This window comes from Spea bombifrons, chromosome 2 (genome assembly GCF_027358695.1).
Source record: "Spea bombifrons isolate aSpeBom1 chromosome 2, aSpeBom1.2.pri, whole genome shotgun sequence".
NCBI lineage: Eukaryota > Metazoa > Chordata > Amphibia > Anura > Pelobatidae > Spea > Spea bombifrons.
The window spans coordinates 49,358,151-49,381,623 of NC_071088.1; the positions used below are offsets into that span (position 1 = coordinate 49,358,151).

General features: G+C 39.3%; 1 protein-coding gene across 1 annotated transcript; it reads left to right on the forward strand.

Annotated features, from left to right (window-relative positions):
• Positions 1-1,719: 1,719 nt before the first annotated feature.
• On the forward strand, positions 1,720-19,291 carry SPDEF (SAM pointed domain containing ETS transcription factor). Its single transcript, XM_053457872.1, has 6 exons — positions 1,720-2,187; positions 3,886-4,287; positions 7,015-7,212; positions 9,954-10,001; positions 16,216-16,365; positions 18,883-19,291. The coding sequence occupies exons 2-6, from the start codon at positions 3,912-3,914 to the stop codon at positions 19,059-19,061; spliced, it is 951 nt and encodes a 316-aa protein (XP_053313847.1). The 5' UTR covers positions 1,720-2,187; positions 3,886-3,911; the 3' UTR covers positions 19,062-19,291.
• Positions 19,292-23,473: the final 4,182 nt, after the last annotated feature.

The window sequence follows — 23,473 nt, forward strand, 5'->3', positions numbered from 1 at the left end:
GCCTTAGTAGAAGTTAAGGACTGTTACAGGTCTCAGTAGAAGTTAAGGTTAAGGATTTAACTACGCAGAACTAGTAGTTTCTGTTACATAAAATTAGAATGTTTTAAGATTAGAATGTTTTTGCTATTCTGTAAAAATATCCAATATATTGTTTGAATTGGCCAAAACATCTTCAAGACAGCAGTTTATTCCACAATGTAACTGCTCTAACGGTAAAGGAACCTTCTCTCTGTTTAAGACAAAATCTCAGTTTTTCTAGTCTTAAGGGATGTCCATGTGTGGTCTAGAAAGTATGATTTAAAAAGAGATATCCAAAATGATATTCCATTAACCTTCAACATACTTGTAAAGGTTTGTCTTCTTCAGAGAAAACAGTCTTAGTTTTGACAGCCTTAAATCATAGATTAAATTTTCCCATAATCAATACATTATGACTGAAGAAGAGACCTAGGTGGTCTTCAAAGCTTGGAATCCATTATATGTCAATTAGCCAATAAAGGCATAATTTTTACCAATTTTCCTTTTTTTCTATTGTACAACTCTATACCGTTAGTCATTTTTGCAGCCCTTCTCTGAACCCAATATATTTTCTTTTTTTGTACTGGTGCAAACTGCACTGCATATTCTAGATCTGGTCTAACCAATGAATTATAAAGTGGTAAAGTTATGTTTTGATCTTATAAACCTGTTCCCCTTTTAATACATGCCTGCATCTTGCACCTAAATCCTTTTTCATAGAGGATTTACCCAACACACAACTATTTAGAGTATATTTTGCATTTTAATTTTTCTTACCCAAGTGCATACTTTTATATTTATATATATATCATTTATTACATTCTGCTCAGACTTTATTACCTTACATAATTGTGGTTTGTTTTAGTAGTACACTTGCAGTACCAGCAAACCCTCATAAGCCTCATAAATAAATAAGATCATATTCTTAAAAAAATAGGCAGCTAGACCAGGTCCTATATTTTATTTCTTGAAATATAGTTCCCAGGTTGTATTTCTGTAGTACTACCAGCAGAGCCTTATATTGTTATAAAGCACATAAATAAATTTGTGTTTAATAATTATTAATAATTAGACTGGCCAAAAAAGGAGGTTGTGCATGTGCTATGTGTTCAAGTGGTCCTTCAGTCTAGCAGAGGCAGCTTGGTCATTGCATGCTCTCTATGGCTGCAAAAGTGCTATGATGACAAAGTTACATATTTTCATTTTGCCCAGTACTGAATGACCACAATCTCAATTTTAAAATGTACTTGCGAACATCCTGCCCCTAGTAGGAATTAAATCTTCTCCATCCCACCTACCAACATAAGGCACAATTTTAGTTACTACAAAGGACTCATGGGGGGGTCATGTGAACAGAGCAATGGCTTTAATCATATTAACAGCTTTCAGATAAATTTTAATGGTCTAGGGGCTACTTTGCTGTTAATTATATCTGTATTGTTTTCCTTCCTTACATAACATAGAACCGTGTATTTAATGCACCAATCAGTTCTGTATAACTTACAAATGTGTATATTCATTTTTCAATGAGTTTTGGATTTCTAATACAGTTCTTATATCAGTAATGAATTAGTGTTATGAACTGTTTATTATGCTACTTAATATTATCTGTGTTTTTATGTGCGTGAAGGGTTAAGCAGGCAAGTCATGCACCTGTTAAATGTGAGCATACAGGGTGTGTTTACTCAGGTACGGGACAGGGCTATATAAACTGAGAAGATTCCACAGAGAAGAAAGGGAGGGAGGGTGAAAAGTAAGAAAACAGAAGGAGAAGAATGAGATTGGAGACAACAATAATTTTTTAAAAAGTAGAAAATAGCACATTTAAAAGACAATATAAATAGAAGTGAGATGAGAAAGTGAAAAGGAGAGATAGAACGACAGAAAGAAGAAGAAAGAAGAAACGTTAAATGTAGTGAAAGATTTCTAAATAAGTCAGGATAAAGGGAGGAAGAAAATATATAAGACATCCCTCACACCAAGGACACGTGTCTTTAGGATTTAAAGCATCGTCAGCGAGAGACAGAGGGAGGAGAGGTCTTAAAGGAAAAGGAGGTGGTAGTGAGAAGGGAAAAGGGAAGGGTGAAAGTAAATAGAAGTAAGAAAGAGTTGTCACACAGCTGATACCGATGCCAGGGTGACAGTCTGCAGGTGACGCTTTTCAGACAGGTAACAGTATAATAGTATTTTCTGAATTTAACTGAATATATATGTATGCAACATATTATATATATATATATATATATATATATATATATATATATATATATATTGTACACCGATTTCTAGAACCTTGGGAGAATGCTACTGGGTCAGTGTTCCTTTGTAGAAGGAAATACACATCTTTGTGTATTTTTTTCTATTTTAAAATTCCTTTTAGTTTTGAATAGTTTGGGTTAATGTTTTGTTAAGAATTAAATACAACCCTTTTAAAGAGGTAGTCATTAGAGGATAAAAGGTGGAGATGATTTAGAGATTTTCTGCAAATTCTTATCTGTCTGGGATTTTCTTAGGTTGGTCCCATTATTTTAGATCATATAATCCAAAAACACCTGCCGTGAGTTTTTCATATGGAGATTAGGGAAAACGTTCCTTTCAATTTGTCCAAACGATTGGTTATATGCACCTTTACAAAAGTTTTTTTTTTTTTATCAGGTTGCAGACTGACCTTATCTTGTAGCACTATTTTATACATTAAATATAAAAAAAACCCTAGTTGCTAAAATGAAATTATATATAATAAGCGAAACGCTCTGTTTTGTTTGTTAAAAAAATGGAAAATTGGAAAAAGTGAACAAATTCTGTTCTGAGATGAGACTAGTAGGTGAGTGTATCTAGGAGCTTGTCTCTTTATATCTCATCAAAGTACTATTTGTTTATATAGTTTTACATTAGACAAACTGTACAGAAATTCCCAACATGATTATCACCCCATCTGTTTCCATATTCAACTGTCACACCTATGTTTCTTAAAACTCTCATAATGTCATGGTGTAAGTCTTTGCCCCAACTAACAGTTTCATAAAAATGATGATTTAAAAATCATCTCTAACCCCAATGCACAACATAGACTACTTAAATCCTCTAATGATAGCACAAAAGTTTCACCTGCCATAGTTTTGACCACGTTTTAACATTTAAGAATATTTTTTTGCTTTTGATTTAATGTTGCAATCCTTCTAGTAATCTTATTACCACAAAACGTCTCTAGAAACCAAACAAGTTAGGGAGGTGTGCTAGGAAAAAACAACCTAAAAAAGTCAGTTTTGGCATACTATTCTCCACCTCTTATGCCGTTAAGAGGGTGGCTTTTTATACGGACCGTGGTCCCTGTAACAAGCTTACAAAATGCCTTTATATCTGCTCAGCCACTGGAATATATGGGATTTCATTTTCTTTAACAACACTTAGCAACCTATATAGGAATCGCAACAAAAAAACGTACTTCCCACAATGTTATACGTGTCTCCATCTGACACATCTGAATTCATATAGCTGACTTTATATTGCATATTTGTAATATTTTGGTAAAAAATGCAACACAAAACATCTTAGGTTTTGGACCTAATACAATATACTGAATAACAATACATTTAGATAGAATGTACAACTCATGTTAAGTACTAGTTTATGTAGAACATTGGAAAACAATACTATATGAGCAAATGGACACTTGCGATCGGGTTAGGGCATGAAAGTATATGTTTTATGTATTATTAGTATTATGTATATGTTAGTTTGTATACACTTTAAAAGTGCTCATGTCACAGAACTTTGTGACACTCATAGTATACTTGGGATTTTAATAAGCTCCTGCTTTTTTTTTTACCTAAGAAATAAAGTCAAATATTCATGCTTATCATCCAGATTTGAATTCCCTGCATTCTGAAGGAATGGGGAGCAGTGGTGCAAACCTTCCAAGCAGTACTCAAAACTGCCTAGAACTACAGGATTCTACTCTCACCAGCCTGGACAAACCTCCAGAAGAGGGAGTACCTGGCTATTACTTGCCATTCTGTGACATGTTGTATGGAAATGAAGGAGGCAACTGGGTGACCAAAGGGTTAATACCAAGTGGACACAGAGTGGAAGGGCAGAAGGAGCCTGAGCAATGTCCTGTTATAGACAGCCAGGGACTACATCACGAATTAGAGTACCAGACCTCCTTACATCTTGAAGATCATTCCCTGGAGCAAATGCAGACCATGGTAGTTGGGGAGGTGCTAAAAGATATTGAGACTGCATGTAAACTCCTCAACATATCTGCAGGTAAGCCATGTTTCTCATTAGTATATAAATACACAATATCTTCATTATTAAAAGACAACTATTCAGCATGATTATACTGGACAACATGTTCAAAGGGGTTGTAAATGGGAATATGATATTGAAAAAGGTAAAGTCACATACTCACCAGACTTCAACTAAACTAGTTTTGCGGTATCGGAAAACTAAATGCAGGTTATGTTTTTCTTTATACCTGTGCAATATGCGTCCACTGTTTAGTTGACACAATTATGAAATGTTATTATTATTTTCTCTGTACATCACGTTATGGCCTATGCAACTTTTTTTATTTAGACTAATAAACAGGGATCTACTATTTGGGAATGATTATGCCCATTTACATATTAGTATTATTTATTGTTTTCTATAGTCCTGTACAATGAGTAGACAGGACATAAAAAGTAGTAAGTTCAATTGAGTTTACAATCTAGAAATTCATGTCATCCTCAAAAGAGGTTTAGATCGCATGAACACTGAGTCATTTTCTCAATTTTTTTTGTGATTCACAAGGAGGTTTACATATCTCACAATATTTTGAATAGCCAAGGGACTATTTTAGGGAATGTGGATAGAGGCATGTTGTGACCTATTAATCTGTTTATGTAAATACTAAAGTATTCAGAAGAGGACTATTGTATTTTATGCATTTTTAGCTTTTTTCTATACAAATAATTGTGACTTTTATTTCTGTAGAACAATGTGATTTAGGGTGATTTAGGGTGTACCTAAGTGGTATGTGTTTAAGAGACAGTTTAGGGTCACAGTCAGTTTTACCAACAAAGAATGCATGTCCAGATATTCATTAAGGCAGGGGGAGCAGTAATTGGGTGCCCATATAAACTTATGTTGCAACCAGGAGGCTTTGGGCCACTGTAATCTCTGCCTTCTCATGACCATGTCTTCTGTGTCAGGATCCTAAAACACCCGTGGCCAATCTAGTAATCAGTGGCCTTTTTATAACCGGATTCATCCTAGCATCCGTTGCTAGAAAATTGATCCTGCATTTCACTGCATCCTTGCTACCTCTTTTCAACCTGTTTGATTTTGAATATTGATTCAGCTAGGACCTTGACTCTGTTTTGCTCTTCAGTACCTAATTTCAGTATTCTGGTTTTTTTTAATCTTGGCCTGGACTTGCCTTATACTTCTGTACTATGCTCTAGTCCCTTCTGTGTATGACGTTGGCTTGCTTGACTTGATTTTGTCTCAGACTCCTAATGTCTGCCAGACCTCATGCCAGACTCCCACAGTATGCCAGACCCCCACAGTATGCCAGACCCCGCCAGACCCCATGTCAGACTTTCACAGTATGCCAGACTTGTGTCAGACCCCTGCCATCTGCCAAACCTTGTCAAAGACTCCTGCCCTCCAGTTGTCTACCAGCCCCAATCTACCTACCCATTGAAGCTTGTAGATAAATGGCAATAAAGAGCAGGGCTAAGATGGCAGTAGTCATCCACAACAGGAGGTGTCCATCTGAACCAGACAAGTATAGGGTTTTAAATAAGCACCTGTCTTGGTAGTCATGACAAAGCGAAATTAATGTATGTCTGTGAGTGCATTTGAGTATGGTGTTGGAATGAGTGTGTAAGTGTATGGTGCTAGAGTGATTATGTGAGTGAATGTATGGTGTTAGCATGTGTGTGAGCGTATGGCATTGGTACATTAGTATATGGTGTGTGGGTATGAGTTTCCATGTTAGTATGTATGTGTGTGTTACAGGGTAAGAGGGGATGCTCACCCCTGTGCATATAATAGTACTTCGTAGCTACTTTTAATATACATTCTTCAACCTGTTTACAAAAATATAATAAAGCACTTCAGGAAAAGCTGCAGTTCCAGAGCCCCCTCTATGGTCTAGTTTTCACTCTGCTGCACTTTGGACTCATTGGGGATGTCTTTAGAATTCCCCCATTCCATGGAGCTATCAGCATGGGTACAGGCAGCAGGAGATGTTTTTGGACGAACACATCTCCTGCAAGCTGAGAAGCTGAAGCAGGAGGAAAGAGGCAAATGCATTGGGGTATTCTGCATTTGCAGAGTCCAGAGCAAATTTAAATGAATATGAGGACGGAAGTCTCCAAAGTCCCATTGAAATGCATATTAAGCCTGAAGTTCCTAAATATTCATCTTTAAATAGAATTGCATACACAGTTTTAGGTAATAACCATATTACTATAGCCAGGTTATACATAGAGCATAGTTTTTTAAGCATAATATAATCTTTGTTCCCTTATAGATAATATTTATAAATGTTATCTTATTAATGATCAATGTATAGATACTTGAATCAGCATAAACAAGACATAGACACCTGCAAGCTGGACCCTCGGGTATAAACAGACTTATTCATAGCAACCCCCTCTAGACACAGAATATTCAAAGTAGTGAAGTAGGGAAGCGGGTTTGGTAGGGCAGGCTTTTAAAAGCAATTTTTTTTTAAAGTGTATGTTTACTATGTAAATGTGAACACTGTCCATTTGTATACATTTAGTATGCATGTGAATATGACAGTAAATAACTTTATTCTTCCATGTTGACTTACATTTTAATATAAATGATATATATATACACACATACATTATAAAAGGTTATGCAAACAGCAGAACTGAACTTCATGATGGGAAGGGGAACTTACACAGTAACATGCATCTTTTCTGTCAGAAAACCAACATCATATCATTCTCAAATATATGTCATACTTTTTAGATCCCATGGAGTGGACCATAAATAATGTTCAGAAATGGATTCTTTGGACCGAACATCAGTATCGCCTCCCACAGGTGGGACGGAGCTTCCAGGAACTGACTGGAAGGGACCTGTGCGTTCTAAGTGAAGACAGCTTTAGAGACCGATCACCGTTATGTGGGGATGTTTTGTATGCCCACTTGGATATCTGGAAATCAGGTAATAAAAATACCGCAGCAAATATTGGGAGCAGTGACTGCCCTAGTCCTAACCAGAGATACGCATGGACATACTTCATGGCAGACATTTTTAACCCCTTTAGGACCAGTTGTTTTTTTTTTTGCACTAAATGACCAGAGCAGTTTTTGTGCTTTTGCCACGACTTTAGTTAACTCTGATTGCCCACTAACCCATTTAGTGCACCACACACACATTATATATTGTGGGTTTTTTCAGCACAACCATCGTTACACCATCATTTAGTATGAAAAATATCTAAAATGTGGGGAAAAATTAGTAGAAAAAGGAAACAGTTTCACCTTAAAAATATATATAAACTAGTGCAAAACTGCAAATAGAAAAAAAAAAACTCCAAAAGTGTATTTAGGTATTTGCCCTGTTTTTGGAAACACCAGATATGCCTGGTATTTTCATTTATTTTGGCACTTACAGGGTTAAATTATGAATGACGTGCATCGCTGTTTCTAAACAAGAATTTTTAAAAATGTGGTATGATGGGAGTTGGGGCCCAATAGCGACCGGAAAAAAAACAACTACTAAACAAAAGTATATATATATATATATTTTTGAAAGTTGACATTCCAAGTTTTTACAAGGGGCATTTTAATATTTTTGATTTAATCATTTTAATGCCAGTCTGTTCATTTGAGTAAAATTTCACTTTCAACGAACCGATTCTATCCAAACACAGTATTTCGGTAATTTTCCCCTAGGTACATGAAATTACTAACACAACTTGTGATTTGTATTCAGAACCCCCCCCTCCCCCCCGAGTTCAGGAGTGTACGGGTAGGGCATGTCTCTTCGGCACTGCAGGTTCAAAATTAGGAACATTACAGTTTTCAAACAATCTGCTTGTTGGGTACAGGTCTCATTTGAGACACGGTTCAATTTTCTATTTTAACCCCCTAAAACGATATATTGCCAAAAACTAGACGGCTCAGGGATTCTAGTTAGGGGCATATTGGCTTGTCCTATGCGCCTGATTCCACACCAGTGCCTTTCAAAGTTAGTCTAATTAAACAAGAAAACATTTTTCTTAGTGGATATGTGAAAGAACAAAATAGGTCTTGATTTGTGTTCAGTAACCTCCTCCACCCCGAGTACAGCAATACCCCACATGCATGGATAAGTAATGTTTCTCAGACATTGCGGAGTCATAACTAAAGCATGCTCATTTCAGTTATCACTTGTCTCAGATCACTTGTAAGTGACAAGTTTAGGCCACTGACATTGATCAGGGAGACAAATCATTCTGTGACTTAAAATGTGATCGAGTAATAATTATGTATTTTTTTATACATTTGTGGGGGGTTTCATTATTACCTCTCTTTCTAGGGCAGGGTAATCCAGGGGCTGCCATAAGGATCAGATCACGCCTATTGGCCAGGAGTGAACTGATCATCATCATCCCACTTTCGCTTGGTTCTGCAGCAGTTAAATTGCTACAGATACTTAACTCACAACAAATGACCTGGAAGAATCCTTGACTTTCAGGGTGCTGTTATTTATTATTATATTAAAATGTAAATTCTTTAATTATGTTTTATCTCTTTCAGTGCTGAAAGAGCAGCACAGCATTCACTGATATTTAGTCCCCACAGCATTGAAGGGGTTAACATTGCATGAATGCTCTTAAAGGAGCAATTGGGTAGCAGGGGAGGGTTGGGACTGGTCTCCACACTCCTATGGAGACAGAAGAAACCTTGACCTGACCTGCGATTGCCTGTAGGAGCAATCAAAGGGCTTGTGGGGGCTCTTTTTTGCTGTTGCTGGTCTGCACTGTTGTTCTCATGGAGCGATCAGGTGGCAGGGGAATGTTATGGCAGATAACACACCACCCCCTTCACTGAAGCTGCCTGTTGTAACTGAAAATGCAATTGCATGTTGAGCCTGCAGAATCGATCCCATCGGAGTAATCAAAGGCCCGGGGCAGCTGTGCTGGGCAGACAACAGCAGCAGTGCCCCCACGATGACCACAATCGTGGCGACATGGGGGGAGAGCCGATGAGCCCACTTGGGCATGGTGTACCTGGTACATCACTGGCCGTGGTTACTAAACACAGTTCATGTTTTAATTTAAAACAATGCTAGGTTAATAATGTGTTGGAATTATTATATTCCATTAGGCCCAAAACAGAAATAGTAATATCTCTTCCTTTCCTCCTCATCGCCTTACCTTTCTCATTATCTCTTATTTCTTAATATTTCTTCCATTTCTCCCTATCCCTTCCCTTTTTCCTTTCTCTCGCTAATCTCATTATCTCTTTCCTATCTATCCCCATTTCTCCCATGTCCTACTGTCTCTTACCTTTCTTTTTATTACTACCCATCCTCCGGTGTGAAGTCTGTTTCTGTGCTCCCTCTAGTGGTATGCACAGCTTCAGAGATCAGTATTGGGATGTGATATCATATCCCTGCACTCAGCACCAATAGAGGGTGTACAGTGTGAGGGAGCAACTGTAACTGAGGTCTATAGGAACAGTCTTTTTGCGCTGATCTCTGCAACCGATTCTCTCCTCCAGCAGCAGTTCCATCTACCTCTAGAATTAACTGGCCGCGTGACAGACACCTGTGTCCATTTATGGACACCTTGCCGACCCCTGGACCCAACCAAATAACCTAATTAATATAACGTAGAAACACCACCTATGAAATAAGCCCCAGAGATATATCACCATCCAGCATTAGGATGTAAATATATTTGTTTCTCTTTGCAGCTGCCTGGATGAAAGAGAAGACAGGACAAGGTGACCTAAGATATTGTGGTAAGAAGAAGAGTGTTTTTTTTTCTTCACAGTTAGGCTGTGGTTTTGTCCTGGCCTGAACCCCAACTCATTTGTAGGCTATCGTAGAAAACAGTAATCTTACATAATATAGTATAATGCAGTGTTCACAAACACTTTGGCATTGTAGAATGTAAAGTCACAAGGTGGAAAAAAAAGATTTTGAGGGTAAACAGAAATTCTGCGGTAAAGTGGTTTAAGTGGAGTAAAGAGCAGGAACTTTCCATTAGTATCACCACTTTCGCCACCAGAATTGCCACTGAAAAATAAATTGCCTGATAATAGAGGCAAAGGTAATTCTGATTTTGCTCAGAAAGAAAACCAAAGGCAGCCCTGTTCTCATTGAACACAAGACTATATGGCAGCCTCTCCCACGCTTTACACGACAGTGTGAAGCAGTCTCCTCCCTTTAACACATAACACCATCCAGCAGCCGTATTGCGCGTAATATTATGCGGTAGCCCCTCTTCACTGCACAGAAAACTATACAGCAGTCTCTGTTCTCCACTGCACTATCCAGCATAATTCTGGGTGGGGCACAAGGAAAAGGTCGAATCATAGAGCACTTCACTTAAAGACCAATGTGACTCAAAATTCCCATGTGAAAAGGCTTATGTATATACACAGAGCTACTAATGTATTTGTACTTTGGTCATCATCTGATGCACATGTGAAGAGCCATGGGTCAATGTGTTCAGTTTGTCTCAATGTATTCTTCTAATTATTTCCCATTTTTTGCACCAAAGAGTATCATGTTTTAGTCACCCGGCTCTGAAATCAGAAGGAAATTATAATCCAAAACATTTCTAGATCTAGATTCTAGTCTAGATTATAATTTTTTGTCATTTTTCTGTTGACCCGGGGGGGCCAGCAAGTGACTCTAGGCCTTTTCTGCCAGTTTTAATCCTTGTGTGTAAGCAGCACGAAATGAACATGGTTAGGAAAAAATGGTTCAGTTGAGGATTTTTATATTTGGCTATTTCTCATATAAAACATCTATGCTAAACCCAGTAACAATTACAGCTATAAAAGTATATTCTGTATATATATATATATATATATATATATATATATATGTATACGAGTCTTGGAACCTAGGGAATCACTTTTTCCCTACTGTTCTGTCTGTCTCCAGCTCAGGATCAAAGTGAGAAAGAGATTACTGTCTTTGTGATTTTACTGTATTGTTGAATGTGATTGGCTATAGAAACGATCACATGTACGGAAGTGCAGGGAATCTGGTGTAGACAGACTGCTCTGCTGTAGCTAGGTTACAGCAAATGCGGGAGCATTGTTAACCCATGATATACTAGGTACGTCGTTTATCTTCTAGGGAAATCTTTTCCTGGTACGTTATTGGTCACAAAGGGGTTAATATTACAAACCCAGCATTGTGAAGGTAACCCTCCCCCCAAAAAAATTACATTGGAAACCCCCAATTTTTCTCTATTGTTTATATTTTTCACAATAAATGTTGGATTATACTAAACTATTTTTTTTTAAAAAAAAATAATGGCCTAACTTTTCTGAAGAAACCACCGGTGAATAATTTGTGTACACTGTACATGGAAAAAAGGAGTCACCATTGAACAAGGATATGGGGAGGAAAAGCCCAAGGCATGCAAGCTGTAATTGTTAGACAATCCATTTTAAGCAGAGGGACATGGTCGAAATTTAGTATACCGTATCTTTGGTGTTTCTTAAGCTTGGATACACTTATGGGCTTCCGAAGGGGGCAAGAGGGGGCACCTGCCCCCTATGCAAAAGGCTCCCTGGAGCAACAGCAGGGGAGGGAGAAACGACAGACAGTTTAAAGTCGGTTAACTAGACATAGAGAGCAGAAAAATACACCCAGGAAGTGCAGCAAAAGAGTTTTTATTTAACTCTATACACCCCCAGCTGTTCTCCATCTAGCTGGTTTCCTTTCCTTCACTCTGGGCAGGGACAAAATTTGCATGCTGAAGCCACAAGTTGGTTTATTTCAAACATTTATTGCAGCTAGGGTTAATTAACACTCCACGGGTATTTTGTTTCTTATCTAATTTAATTATTTTTATCCGTTCTGCAGGTAGGGCTCTATAGAGCTAAGCTTCTAGAATCTCTTAACTGCAGGGGATAATATCAGTTCTAGGTCTAGTATGTAGTGAGCAAAGTAATTGATCTCACTTTAAATGTGGAAATTATTAGCGGTGTAATATCCTGCAGCTAGCGACTTTACCAAAGAATATTCTAGGTCAAGACACTGATATTTAGTTTTGTTTGGATTAAAACAGGGCAGATGAACCTTCTCACTATTATTAACTGCCCTAGCCTGGGATATCTAGATTTACCCACCGTTTCTTTCTATTCATTTTTAAATTTTTTGCAAATAAAATGACGTTTTAGCAGTTCGTTTTTCTTCTTTCCAGTTAGCTTTCTGGGTAATTCCTGTTTGGTGTTCCCCTACTTTTTTAGTTAGGGGACTGCTGGCAACTTAATACCAGTCTGGTATGTTAAGCTTCACCGGAAAGTGAGTACTGAACTGGAGTGCCAATGTTTGGCTTTTTTATCTTTATAGATTTGTGCTGCTGTGGAATGCACATTTCATGATCCTCAGCCATCCATTTGGTTGGCTGAACAAATAACATCACTTCCAAGTGCCAAATGTTAGCCACAACTGCAACAAACTGTCCTATTTTGGTTCCAAGGTATCATGTCCCTTTCTTATTACCCTCTAACTACCCTTTTTTGTAATATCTTGTTTGCTGTGCATCATTAACTTTTCTAGAATGCAACTCCCATGACTTTGAGAGCAACATTGCTAGTTGATGATTATTGGAATAGTGGCAAGTAACTGTAGAACGGGCTTGGGGGGGTGGGGGTGTTCTACACTAAGTCTACAGTACAAACACTAACGTTTGTTGCATGCATCTACAATAATAGTTAGCCATCCATATTGGCAACTGAACTTTATGGGAATTGTAGTTATAGACTGGAATTGTGATTACCTGCACTACATGCTAACTTTTTGTTGTTGACTGCAGCTCATAATATACGGTCAGAAATTACTGGCTGAAAAACTTTGGAATTGTAGACTGGGGTAGTTGTGGCTAATCTTTACGACCCTAGCTATCGTAAACTAAACTTCTCATGTTGCGCAGGTACATGCTGTTCTATTAACTACTAAACACCAGGAAATCCCTCTTAGGCGATAGGGAGGAGGTATTGAGGTATTAGGGTGGAAGAAGGGAAAGGGAGTAAGGAGTTTTGTTCCCTTCCTCCCTTCAATGTGAATCTCCCTCCCCATCTCAGTCTCTATAGCCTTTTTCTACCCCACCAGTGTTAATATGGCTCTTCCCACTACTTCCTACTCCTGGTATCTATACCCCTCTAACTTATGGTGGTTCTTGGACTTAACTCAGGTATACATGGTTTGCCAACAATATACATTTTGCCAGAAATAGCCAAGGATGGCATGACATGTCAGAGGATGTCCTATAAAGTTACATGACCTGGCTCGAGGGCAGTGAGACACTTGAGGGAATTTAGCCAGATCTTATTCCAGATCTCTCAACAATGATCCTTGTTTAAATACTTCATGTATCCTCTTTTATTGTCTCAACAATGATCCTTGCTTAAACACTTATAATTCTCCACTAAGGGGATCTTAACAAGATGAACCCAATCCTATTTTTTATTCCTAATGTTATCTCTTCCACTCACACCCATGGATTTATAAAATATTCAAAAATGTATTGATTTTGTCTTTATTTGGCCAAATTCAAGACCTTAGGTCAAATAGAATTTGCGAAGAATATGCATTATAGGGTAGGTAGGTTTAGTACACTTAACTTCCTTTACAATTAATACTTATTGCACAGCTTAAATAATAATTTTTACAATGGTGTGAGGTATCCCTCACGTTAATAGAAGTGACTGATGTCAACAAAAGGTCAAACTCCACAAGTTGGCCCAAATATAAGTGAATTAAAAAAGAAAATGAGTGGTACACATCTAAAGTAAGAAAATTAAATATGATACTTCCCAATATATGTATTTTTCTTCTAATTTTCAGACTCTCAGGTAAGGAGGTAAAAATAAAACAAATAAAACACTTATAACATAGTAATTTTTTGAAATAAAATGAAATATATTTATAAAGAAAGCCGGTAGAATGGCCCCTTTGTAGGCACAGACAACCTTGAAGCGGATTTAACAGTAAAAAAATCAACACTTCAGGAAGGGGTTATGAATTGGATCTCAGGAGAAAGCGAAGGGGATGGAGACACAAGTTAAGACGATAAACTTTATAGAATTGTAACAAAAAAGTACTTACAATTAAAATCATTGTGGGCTGAGTTCATCTGTGGGGGATGCCGTGGGACCTATTAAGTCCTTATTTTATGTAACTGCCAACACAGCAGTACAGGCAGGATGTCTAATCGTATGTGTATCTCCTCCTCCAGTGGGCAACGAATTTCATTATCGATTCAACTAATATTATCCGACCTCATGAGGACTAATTATTATCCGGCCTCTAATAGAGGTTATAACACTAAGATCCAGCTCCCCCCCAGGCGCTGCAGGGGACCCAGATCATCCTCTCTGAAAGCGGGCGTGCGTCTGTGTGACGCACGCAGACATCCTCCGCTACTGTCCTCCACTCCCGCCAGGGCTTCTATGATGGAGCGCCGGCATCACATGACCTTCCAGTGCTCATTCATAGAAGCTATAGCGAAAGTGTCGGCCAGCAGCACAGGTTTATCTATGCGCATGGCGCAGGCGTTCACCTTCTACCCCTACTAGACACCAAGGGGTATGGAGCACAGGGGGTAAGTCTGGGTGGGGCAGAGTGGCATATCAAGGGCACTGTGGCATATAGGGGTATAAGGCATATTTGGGGGCAGAGTGTCAAATAGGGGGTTATAAGGCATATCAGGGGTGCACAGTGTCATATAGGGGGTATAAGGCATATTTGGGGGGCAGAGGGGCATATCAGGTGGTATAAGGCATATCAGAGGGCACAGTGGCATATCAGGCAGCTATAAGACTTATAGAGGATATAAGGCATATCTGGGGGCAAAGTGGCATATTAGGGGGTCAGAGTGGCATATCAGAGGACACTATGGCATATAGGGGGGGTATAAGGCATATCTGGGGCAGAGGGGTATATCTGGGGAATAAGGCATATCTGGGGAGGGCGGAGTGGCATATCAGGGGGGTATAAGGCATATCAGGGGCTATAAGGCATATCAGAGGGCACAGTGGCATTTCAGGGGGATATAAGGCATATCAGGGGGGCACAGTGTCATATAGGGGGTATAAGGCATATTTGGGGGCAGAGTTGGATATTTGGATTATAAGGCATAGCAGAGGGCACTATGGTATATAGGGGTAAAAGGCATATCTGGGGGCAGAGGGGTATATCTGGGGGTATAAGGCATATCTGGGGAGGGTGGAGTGGCATATCAGGGGGTATAAGGCATATCAGGGGGCAGAGTGGCATATCAGGGGGCATAAGGCATATAGGGGATATAAGGCATATCTGGGGAGGGCGGAGTGGCATATCTGGGGGTATAAGGCATATCTGAGAGGCAGTGTGGCAAGCCTTGGGCTCAGATGTGCATAACTGGGGGGGCAGGTTGGGAAATAAAAAAAAAAAGAAATGCATTTTTCTCAAAGTTTTTTAACATCCTATTATTTTAAATAAATAAAATGTTTTTTTTTTAAATCCGATTTATTGTTTAATTGAAAAAATAATCGGCCAACTAATCGATTATGAAATTAATCGTTAGTTGCAGCCCTGCACACGTTCAAACCACGCGTTTTGCCGAACGGCTTCTTCCAGGTAATTTTGTTACAATTCTATAACGTTTATCTCTTTACAGGTTGATTCTTAAATATGCACTTATTGATGTTTCATCTTCCCTTACTCTTTTTTTAAAATATAGCTTGCACTTAAAAAGCCGATCACTTCTCCATTTATTTAATTTGATAACTCTGACGTGCTTTAAACATTGTGAGGTTTTTATTTATGTTGCAACTGAACCCGATGGCCTGAACCTGAAGGGCAGAAGTTGATATGCAATTTTATTTCAATTAATTGTATCCTGGAAATGGTGGTCAAATATGGACCCCCACATCTCCTTCTCTCTCTTGGTTACATCTATCATGAGAAAAATATTTATCTGTTCCCATCATCTGTTCTTTTTGCTAGGTGGCAATGGAGTGAGAGAGTGTTGGGCAGACACTGAAGTGGATTCCTCTAGTTCAGGGCAGCCAATCCACCTGTGGCAGTTCCTGAAAGAACTGTTGTTGAAACCACACAGTTATGGACGTTCCATCCGATGGCTGAACAAAGAAAAAGGTGAAGGCACAAATGCCTAGCCATTTCTATGGTTTTTTTTAGACTATAATTTGGTTTTAGATGCCAGTTTCTTTTTTTTTTTTTTGTTTCTGTCCCTAAACAGTTATTAACTAAAAAGTACATTAAATATGTTATTATTTTTTTTTTATTTCCCTACATTTTAATAATGCATACAGTTTCTAAGTATATTTTCATATAAAGAAGTTGTTGTCAAAGAAAATTCCATGGTCCTATGTAAAACAAAAATGTCAGAAAATCTTGCAAGTAAACTTCTTGTAGATGGGAAAAGGAAGAGGTGATAAGTGAGGAGGAGAGCCTTAGCGCCTGGGAAGAACTTAAGGATTGAGTTGGAGAGTATTTGCTTATGAGGGCAGAAATGTATGGATGAGCAGTGTTATGGAGGGCCTTATATGCTAGTACCAGGATTTTAAATTTAATGCTAAAGGTAATAGGGAGCCAGTGGAGGATTTCACAGACTGGGGAAATGCGTGCAGGGAAGATAAGCCTAGCAGAAACACTTAGGACAGACTGCAGAGGAGAGAGTCGAGACAGTGGAATGCCAACCAGAAGAGTGTTGTAGTAGTTAAAATGGGAAATAATAAGTGAATGAGTTTTTGTGGATTCCTGGGTGAGGAATGGGCGAATGTGAGAGATGTTTTTTAGGTGCAAACAGCTGGACCTGGCGATGGACTGTTTAATACATTTGTGTAACTTAACCAGTATATGTCTTGGGAAGAATAAGTTAAGGTTTTAAAGGAAAATTACTAATAAAGCTTGGGAAATTTTTGTGGGTTGCAAACAATATAGTATGTTCCATTAAACACCTTTTATAGATCTAGTCTGTCCATTTTCCCTGATGTAAAGACTAAACCTTTATCAGTCTTAGATTCAGGATAGATTTATACCAATGCGATATTGGGTTGCCACCTGTACCAGTTTTATAGGACAATCTTCAAATACAGAGGTAGGTCCAGAGTTCTGGACCTACATTTTTATTTCCCAGAAACCGCCTGGGTGGCAGTTTCAAATAGAGGCAGAGGGGAAGTTCAGCTGGGTTAGGTAACGTCATGTTGCACTGTACAAACAAGCTGTATGAGTATGCAAGTGTGCCTCATCTGTTTCTACTATTGATTTTCTCTATTATGTCTTTCTCTTCTTTTGTGTTGTTTTCACTTATCTCACACTCTTCTCCTTGTCTCTTCTCTTTGAATTTCTCCTTGCTTACTTTTCCTTCATGTCTGTCTTCAATCTCCTCTCATTCCTCCTTTTCTCTTGTTCCTCTCCTTTTTGAGTGTGTCCTTTTTCACATCACTCATCTTTCTTTTTTTGCTCCCTTCTCTTCTAATGAACAAAATGTTGTTGAATTGATAATTGTTGGTTGATCTTAAAAACAACTACCGTATTTGTTCGATTATAAGACTAGGCTTTTATCAGAGAAAGACATCTGGAAAAATGACCTTGTCCTTTAACCAAGGTCATGCAGACACATTCCCTCTCCGATTGTATAAACGGGGAGAGGCTGCAGACATTCTTTTTCTCTGCAAATCCCTCTACAATATTCTCGCCTCTTGAGCACTCCAAAAAAAGGGTGGAGTCTGTCCACTGTTCCTCCAATCCAGGGAGCGGTGTGTGCGGGACTCCACCCTTTCGCGGAGCTGTTACCGTGGAGAAGGGGGAAGCCAGAAGATGCGGAGCTGCAAAAAAGGACACAGGGACACGGAAGTGCTCCTCGGAGAGGGTAGGGAGACATTGACAGAGCATGAGAGAGAGTGTTAGAGAGAGAGAGTGAATAAGAGTGTGACAGAGAGTTAACAAGTGTGAGAAGTTTGGGGGGGTCATCTAATAATCAGGGTAATTTTAAGATTGAGCAATTACGGTATACTGACTGAAAAAAAACCCACAAGTTCTAGGTTCTTTTTAATAGACAAATTAAGTTATGCTAAAAGCTCAGAAAAAGATTGAGTTTATGCCTGTACTGAAACAGGATGGAAGAAAATTATGTTCTGATATAATAGTAAGCACACATTTTAAGTGGTTTATTGAATAAGACAGGGAGACTGGAATTTTTGTCATAAAGGAACAGTATGTGATTTGTGTGATGGCCAAAACATGGTTTTGTCATGTACATAATTTGACTCTTAATTTAAAAGGTTATGCTTTCATCTGGGCGGTTAGTAGTACCACAAGGGTGTAGTGTGGATTTGTATGTCAAATCTAACTTGCTCTCCAGTAAAAGAGGCTGGATGAGTTTTTGTAATGTATGTGTTAACCACCCATTGTGTACAGCTCTGCGTACAATGTTGGCACTTAATAAATAAAGGGTAATAATAATTATTGCCTGTGGCAAACAAGACAGTGGTTCATTGTTAATCCCCTAGCCAAACACCCTGGGATCTATTCACTAAAGGGAGAGATTTTAGGAGTTCTGCAACAGGTAGTTAAATAAGTTATATTTCTTCAAAGTCTCCTTACACATTAGATCATACATTTCCTTAAAAAGTACTTTTTGTATTTTAGGCATTTTCAAGATTGAAGATTCTGCTCAGGTTGCACGCCTCTGGGGAATCAGAAAAAACCGTCCAGCAATGAATTATGATAAGTTGAGCCGTTCTATCCGCCAGTACTACAAAAAGGGGATCATCCGCAAGCCAGATGTATCCCAGCGCCTTGTCTACCAATTTGTGCACCCGCTTTGAGGTGCACATTTATGAAAAGACTAACTGGAATTGGCTACAAAAAAGCTAAATGCCTAGGTGCATTGCACTATGCTGCAGAGTAGCTTTAGAGGACATTTTTTCCAGCAGAGCCATGTTTTTTTCTTCTTCTTCTATAATACAGGTTAACAAACTGCCACCCTAAATTTACCAAGATCAACTGAGCATCCAATCCCAATAAACTGACAAATATCATACCTTTAGAAATGTAATACCCCACTGCTGTGCCTTGTTATATTTAACTGCCTCTGTCATCATTTTCTCTCCTTGTTTTTTTACTGGAAGTCACTGATGTGAGACCTCATGGACTCATTGACCTAAGAGGACAATGGGAGGTGGGAGATGGCAGGACAGATTGACCACAGAGAGTTTTGGGCATACAAAAATTCTCACATGCCAAATTTCTGCAAATACTTATGAGACTGCCAGAGAAGAGAATTATACCAGCTATTCTAACACCCTGAAGAACAGCAAATTCCTTCCAGAAACTGAAACATGTCCAAATATATATTTATTAAACTTGCATAATGTTCTTAGGATGCCATTCTGTTCTTTTTCCACAGAAGCTCCCTTTGGTATAATCAGTTGATAGGTCACACTCCAGGTATTGGTGAACTAGAGCTTCCTGCCAATCTCTTTTGTTTTACTTCCTATTGAATAATATAACTACTTTATGTACTTCATCCTGATTTTTTTTCATATTTAGTCTGTGATGTCTGACACAGGTTTTTCTCCTGAGAGCAAGATACTCTTGTGAAGTGGATCTACATTGCCATCTAGTCCAACAATTATGTATGATTTTGATGGGTCATAAGTGACAAATCCTGCACTGATGAGATTCAACACAGCTGTATATGTGTGCGGGCTCATGCATTCCGATTCCATGCTGTACGTTAAAGCTAAGACTAAACAGCAAGTACATACAAATGAGGGCGCCCATGAAAATCTTACTTGTTGGGTTCGTTACAGTGAAAGCTTTTAACACTTTTGACTTGTCATAAACATACAGAATTATTGGCATTATTACACTGCTGTCTGTTGTTTTGTGTAATTGCTTCCTGTTATTACAATAGTATAAATTGTTTAATTTGTAGAATATGTTACATTTTTGTTCTCTGATACATACAATGTTAAACACGATTTCTGTGCCTTAATATATTCTTATAGCTTGGGTATATTTTCTACCAAGAACATATGAGGTCACTTCAGTTAATATAGAAAGATAGAATTTGAAAGCAAGGAAGAACCATTTTTAAATTTATCAACATTAAACTGCAGCTGTCAAACTCTAGACCAATTCCCTTAAATATTTAGCCTTTGTATTACACTTATTTATTACTCATCTTGCTAACATTATCCACAGTGCTGTAAAATGTCATATTAAATGCATGAACATATACTTTTGCACATATAGATACAACAGGAGTTGAGGACCCTATAAGCTTGCTATGCAACCATTTGATAGTTTTGTACAAAGCTCCTGGCAGGAATGGTGCTTGTGAGTTTATAAAGTAAAATTAATTATAGTGGTAATTAATTAGTAGCTCAACAAAGAATGTAAATCGGCAAATAAGAACCATTTGGTCCACCCAGTCTGCCCAATTTCTGAATACCGTATTTGCTCGATTATAAGACGAGGTTTTTTCCAGAGCAAATACCCCTCTTATAATCGGGGTCCTCTTATAATCAGACCTAAAATAGGTCTGACTATGAGACTAAGATCCAGATCCCCTGCAGCGATGCAGGGGACCTGGATCCTCCTGTGTTATGGCCCCCCCAACTTACCGGTGCTTCTGAGTCCCCGGTGCTTAGTCCGCGGAAGTTGTCTACGCGAATCGCGTAGAGCTCTACACGCTGCCCGGACTAAGCAACGGGGGACTCAGAAGCACCGTTAAGTTTGGAGGAGGGAGGGAGTGTTAAATGGGGGCATAAGGCATTTCTGGAGGTAGAGTGCTCTGTGAAATGCCTTTTAACCCCCTTAATGCCACTCTGCCGCCAGAAATGCCTTTTAACCCTCTATACGCCACTCTGCCTCCTGAAATGCCCTATACCTCCCTATATGCCACTCTGTCCCATAATATGCCTTTTAACCCCCTAAATGCCAGAGTGGTATTTAGGGGTATAAGGCATTTCTGGAGGCAGAGTGGCACATAGGGGGTCAAAAGGCATATAATGGGGCACAGTGGCATATAGAGGGTTAAAAGGTATATCATGGGGCACAGTGGCATTTAGAGGGTTAAAAGGCATATCATGGGGCACAGTGGCATATATGGGGTATAAGGCATTTCTGGGGCAGAGTGGCAAGCCTGGGGGCAGATGTGCATAACTGGGGGGGGGCAGGTTGAAAAAAAAGGAAATAAAAACAAAATATTTTTCTCAATCGTAGCTTTTATTAACAAACAATTGTTCACATAGTTTACATGAATTAACATTTACTGGTAAAACTTTTTTCCTATAGGGTCGTCTTATATTCAGGCTTTTTCTTTTTTCATAAATTATTATTTATGATTTTGGGGGGTCGTCTTATAATCGAGTAAATACGGTACTTTCCTTAGTCCCTAGCCTTATCTTATATCTAAGATAGCCTCTTGTGGCACTTTTTTATCTTTTAAATATACTTTCCTCCTTTATCGTGTTAATTTTTTATGTACCGTATTTGCTCGACTATAAGACAAGGTACCCCTCGTCTTATATTCAAGGTCGTCTTCTAATCAGACCTCAAATTGAGGTCTGACGACAAGACTAAGATCCAGATCCGCTGCAGCGCTGCAGAGCACCTGGATCCTACTCTCTGGCAGCCAGTGGAGGTCTGTGTGATGCGCGCAGACAACCTCCGCTACTGCGGCACTTTCTCTGGGGGCTTCTGTGACTGAGCGCCAGTGTGACATGACCTTCCGGTGCTCAGTCATAGAAGCCCGGTGGAAGTACCGGCCAGCAGCGGCGGAGGTTGTCTGCGCACGTTCGCCGGCTGCCAGAGAGGTGGACCTGTAGAGGACCTGTATCCTGCTCTCTGGCAGCCAGTGGGCGCCTGGGGGATGCACAGCCATCCACCGGTTTCCCCCACTAGACACCAGGAAGTCTGAAGTAAGGGGGACAAGTCTGGGGAAGCATTGGTAAGTCGGGGGCACAGAGTGGCATATAGAGGGTTAAAAGGTATTACTATAGGCAGAGTGGCATATAGGGGGTTAAAAGGCATATCTGTAGGCAGAGTGGCATATAGGGGGTTAAAAGGCATATCTGTAGGCAGAGTGGCATATAGGGGGTTAAAAGGCATATCTGTAGGCAGAGTGGCATATCAGGGAGGTATAAGGCATATCTGGGGGCAGGGCCGTAGCAAGGGTGAGGCGAGAGAGGCACTCTCCTCGGGCGCAGCTGCGAGGGGGCGCACAGCCGCCCGATCAGCAGCTGCAGCCTCCAGGACTGGTTGGGGAGATCACGGATCTCCCTGACCAGACCAACGTTAATGTTGCCATTCAAACGCATTGGGCACACTGGGCATAGTTATGAGGGAGCACTAAAGCAGAGACATATACTACCAGACCTTGCACTCTCATGACAAGATGGAAGATAGAAGATGATGGAGGATGAGAAAAGTAAGAGATGGGGAGAAAGGGGTGTAAGGGCTGTGTTTATGTGTGCATGTATGTATCGGCAGTGTGTGTGTATGGGCAGTGTGTGTGTGTATATGCATGTTTATGGGCACGTGTGTGTGTGTAAGGACAGTGTATGTGCATATGCGTGTTTATGGGCACGTATGTGTAAGGGCAGTGTATGTGTATATATGTGTGTGTTTGTAAGCTGGTGTGTATGGGCAGTGTATGTGTATTACCAGTGTGTGTTGTGCAAGATCATTTGTATGTTTGTAAGCTGGTGTGTGTGTATATGCATGTTAATGGGCAGGTGTGTGTAAAGGCAGTGTGCAAGGGCAGAGTCAATAAAATAACCTCTATATAAAAATAGCTGAATTTTCCATTCTTGCCTCAGGCGCAAAAGGAGCTAGCTATGGCTCTGTCTGGGGGCTGAGTGGCATATCAGGGAGCCAGAGTGGCATATAAGGGGGTATAAGGCATTTCTGAGGCAGAGTGACATATCAGGGAGGCGGAATGGCATATAAGGGGGTATAAGGCATATCTGGAGGGCAGAGTGGCAAGCCTGGGGGCAGATGTGCATAACTGGGGGGGCAGCCTGACAAATAAAACGCAATAAAAACTAAAAAAATCATTTTTCTCAATCATAGTTTTCATTAAAACATTTTTCCTATAGGGTGGTCTTATATTCAAGCTTTTTCTTTTTTTACTAAATTAATATTAAAATTTTGGGGGTCGTCTTATAATTGAGCAAACACGGTATTTCAATGTCTATCAAGCTATACATGTTAAAATTCTTTAACCTTT

Bases quoted from the DNA above. Each gene is read 5' to 3' on its own strand.
- SPDEF (XM_053457872.1), top strand. From the start codon at position 3,912: ATGGGGAGCAGTGGTGCAAACCTTCCAAGCAGTACTCAAAACTGCCTA. The intron at 10,002-16,215 runs GTAAGAAGAAGA...TCTTTTTGCTAG, and splicing joins AGGTGACCTAAGATATTGTG to GTGGCAATGGAGTGAGAGAG. The intron at 16,366-18,882 runs GTGAAGGCACAA...TTTGTATTTTAG, and splicing joins ATGGCTGAACAAAGAAAAAG to GCATTTTCAAGATTGAAGAT.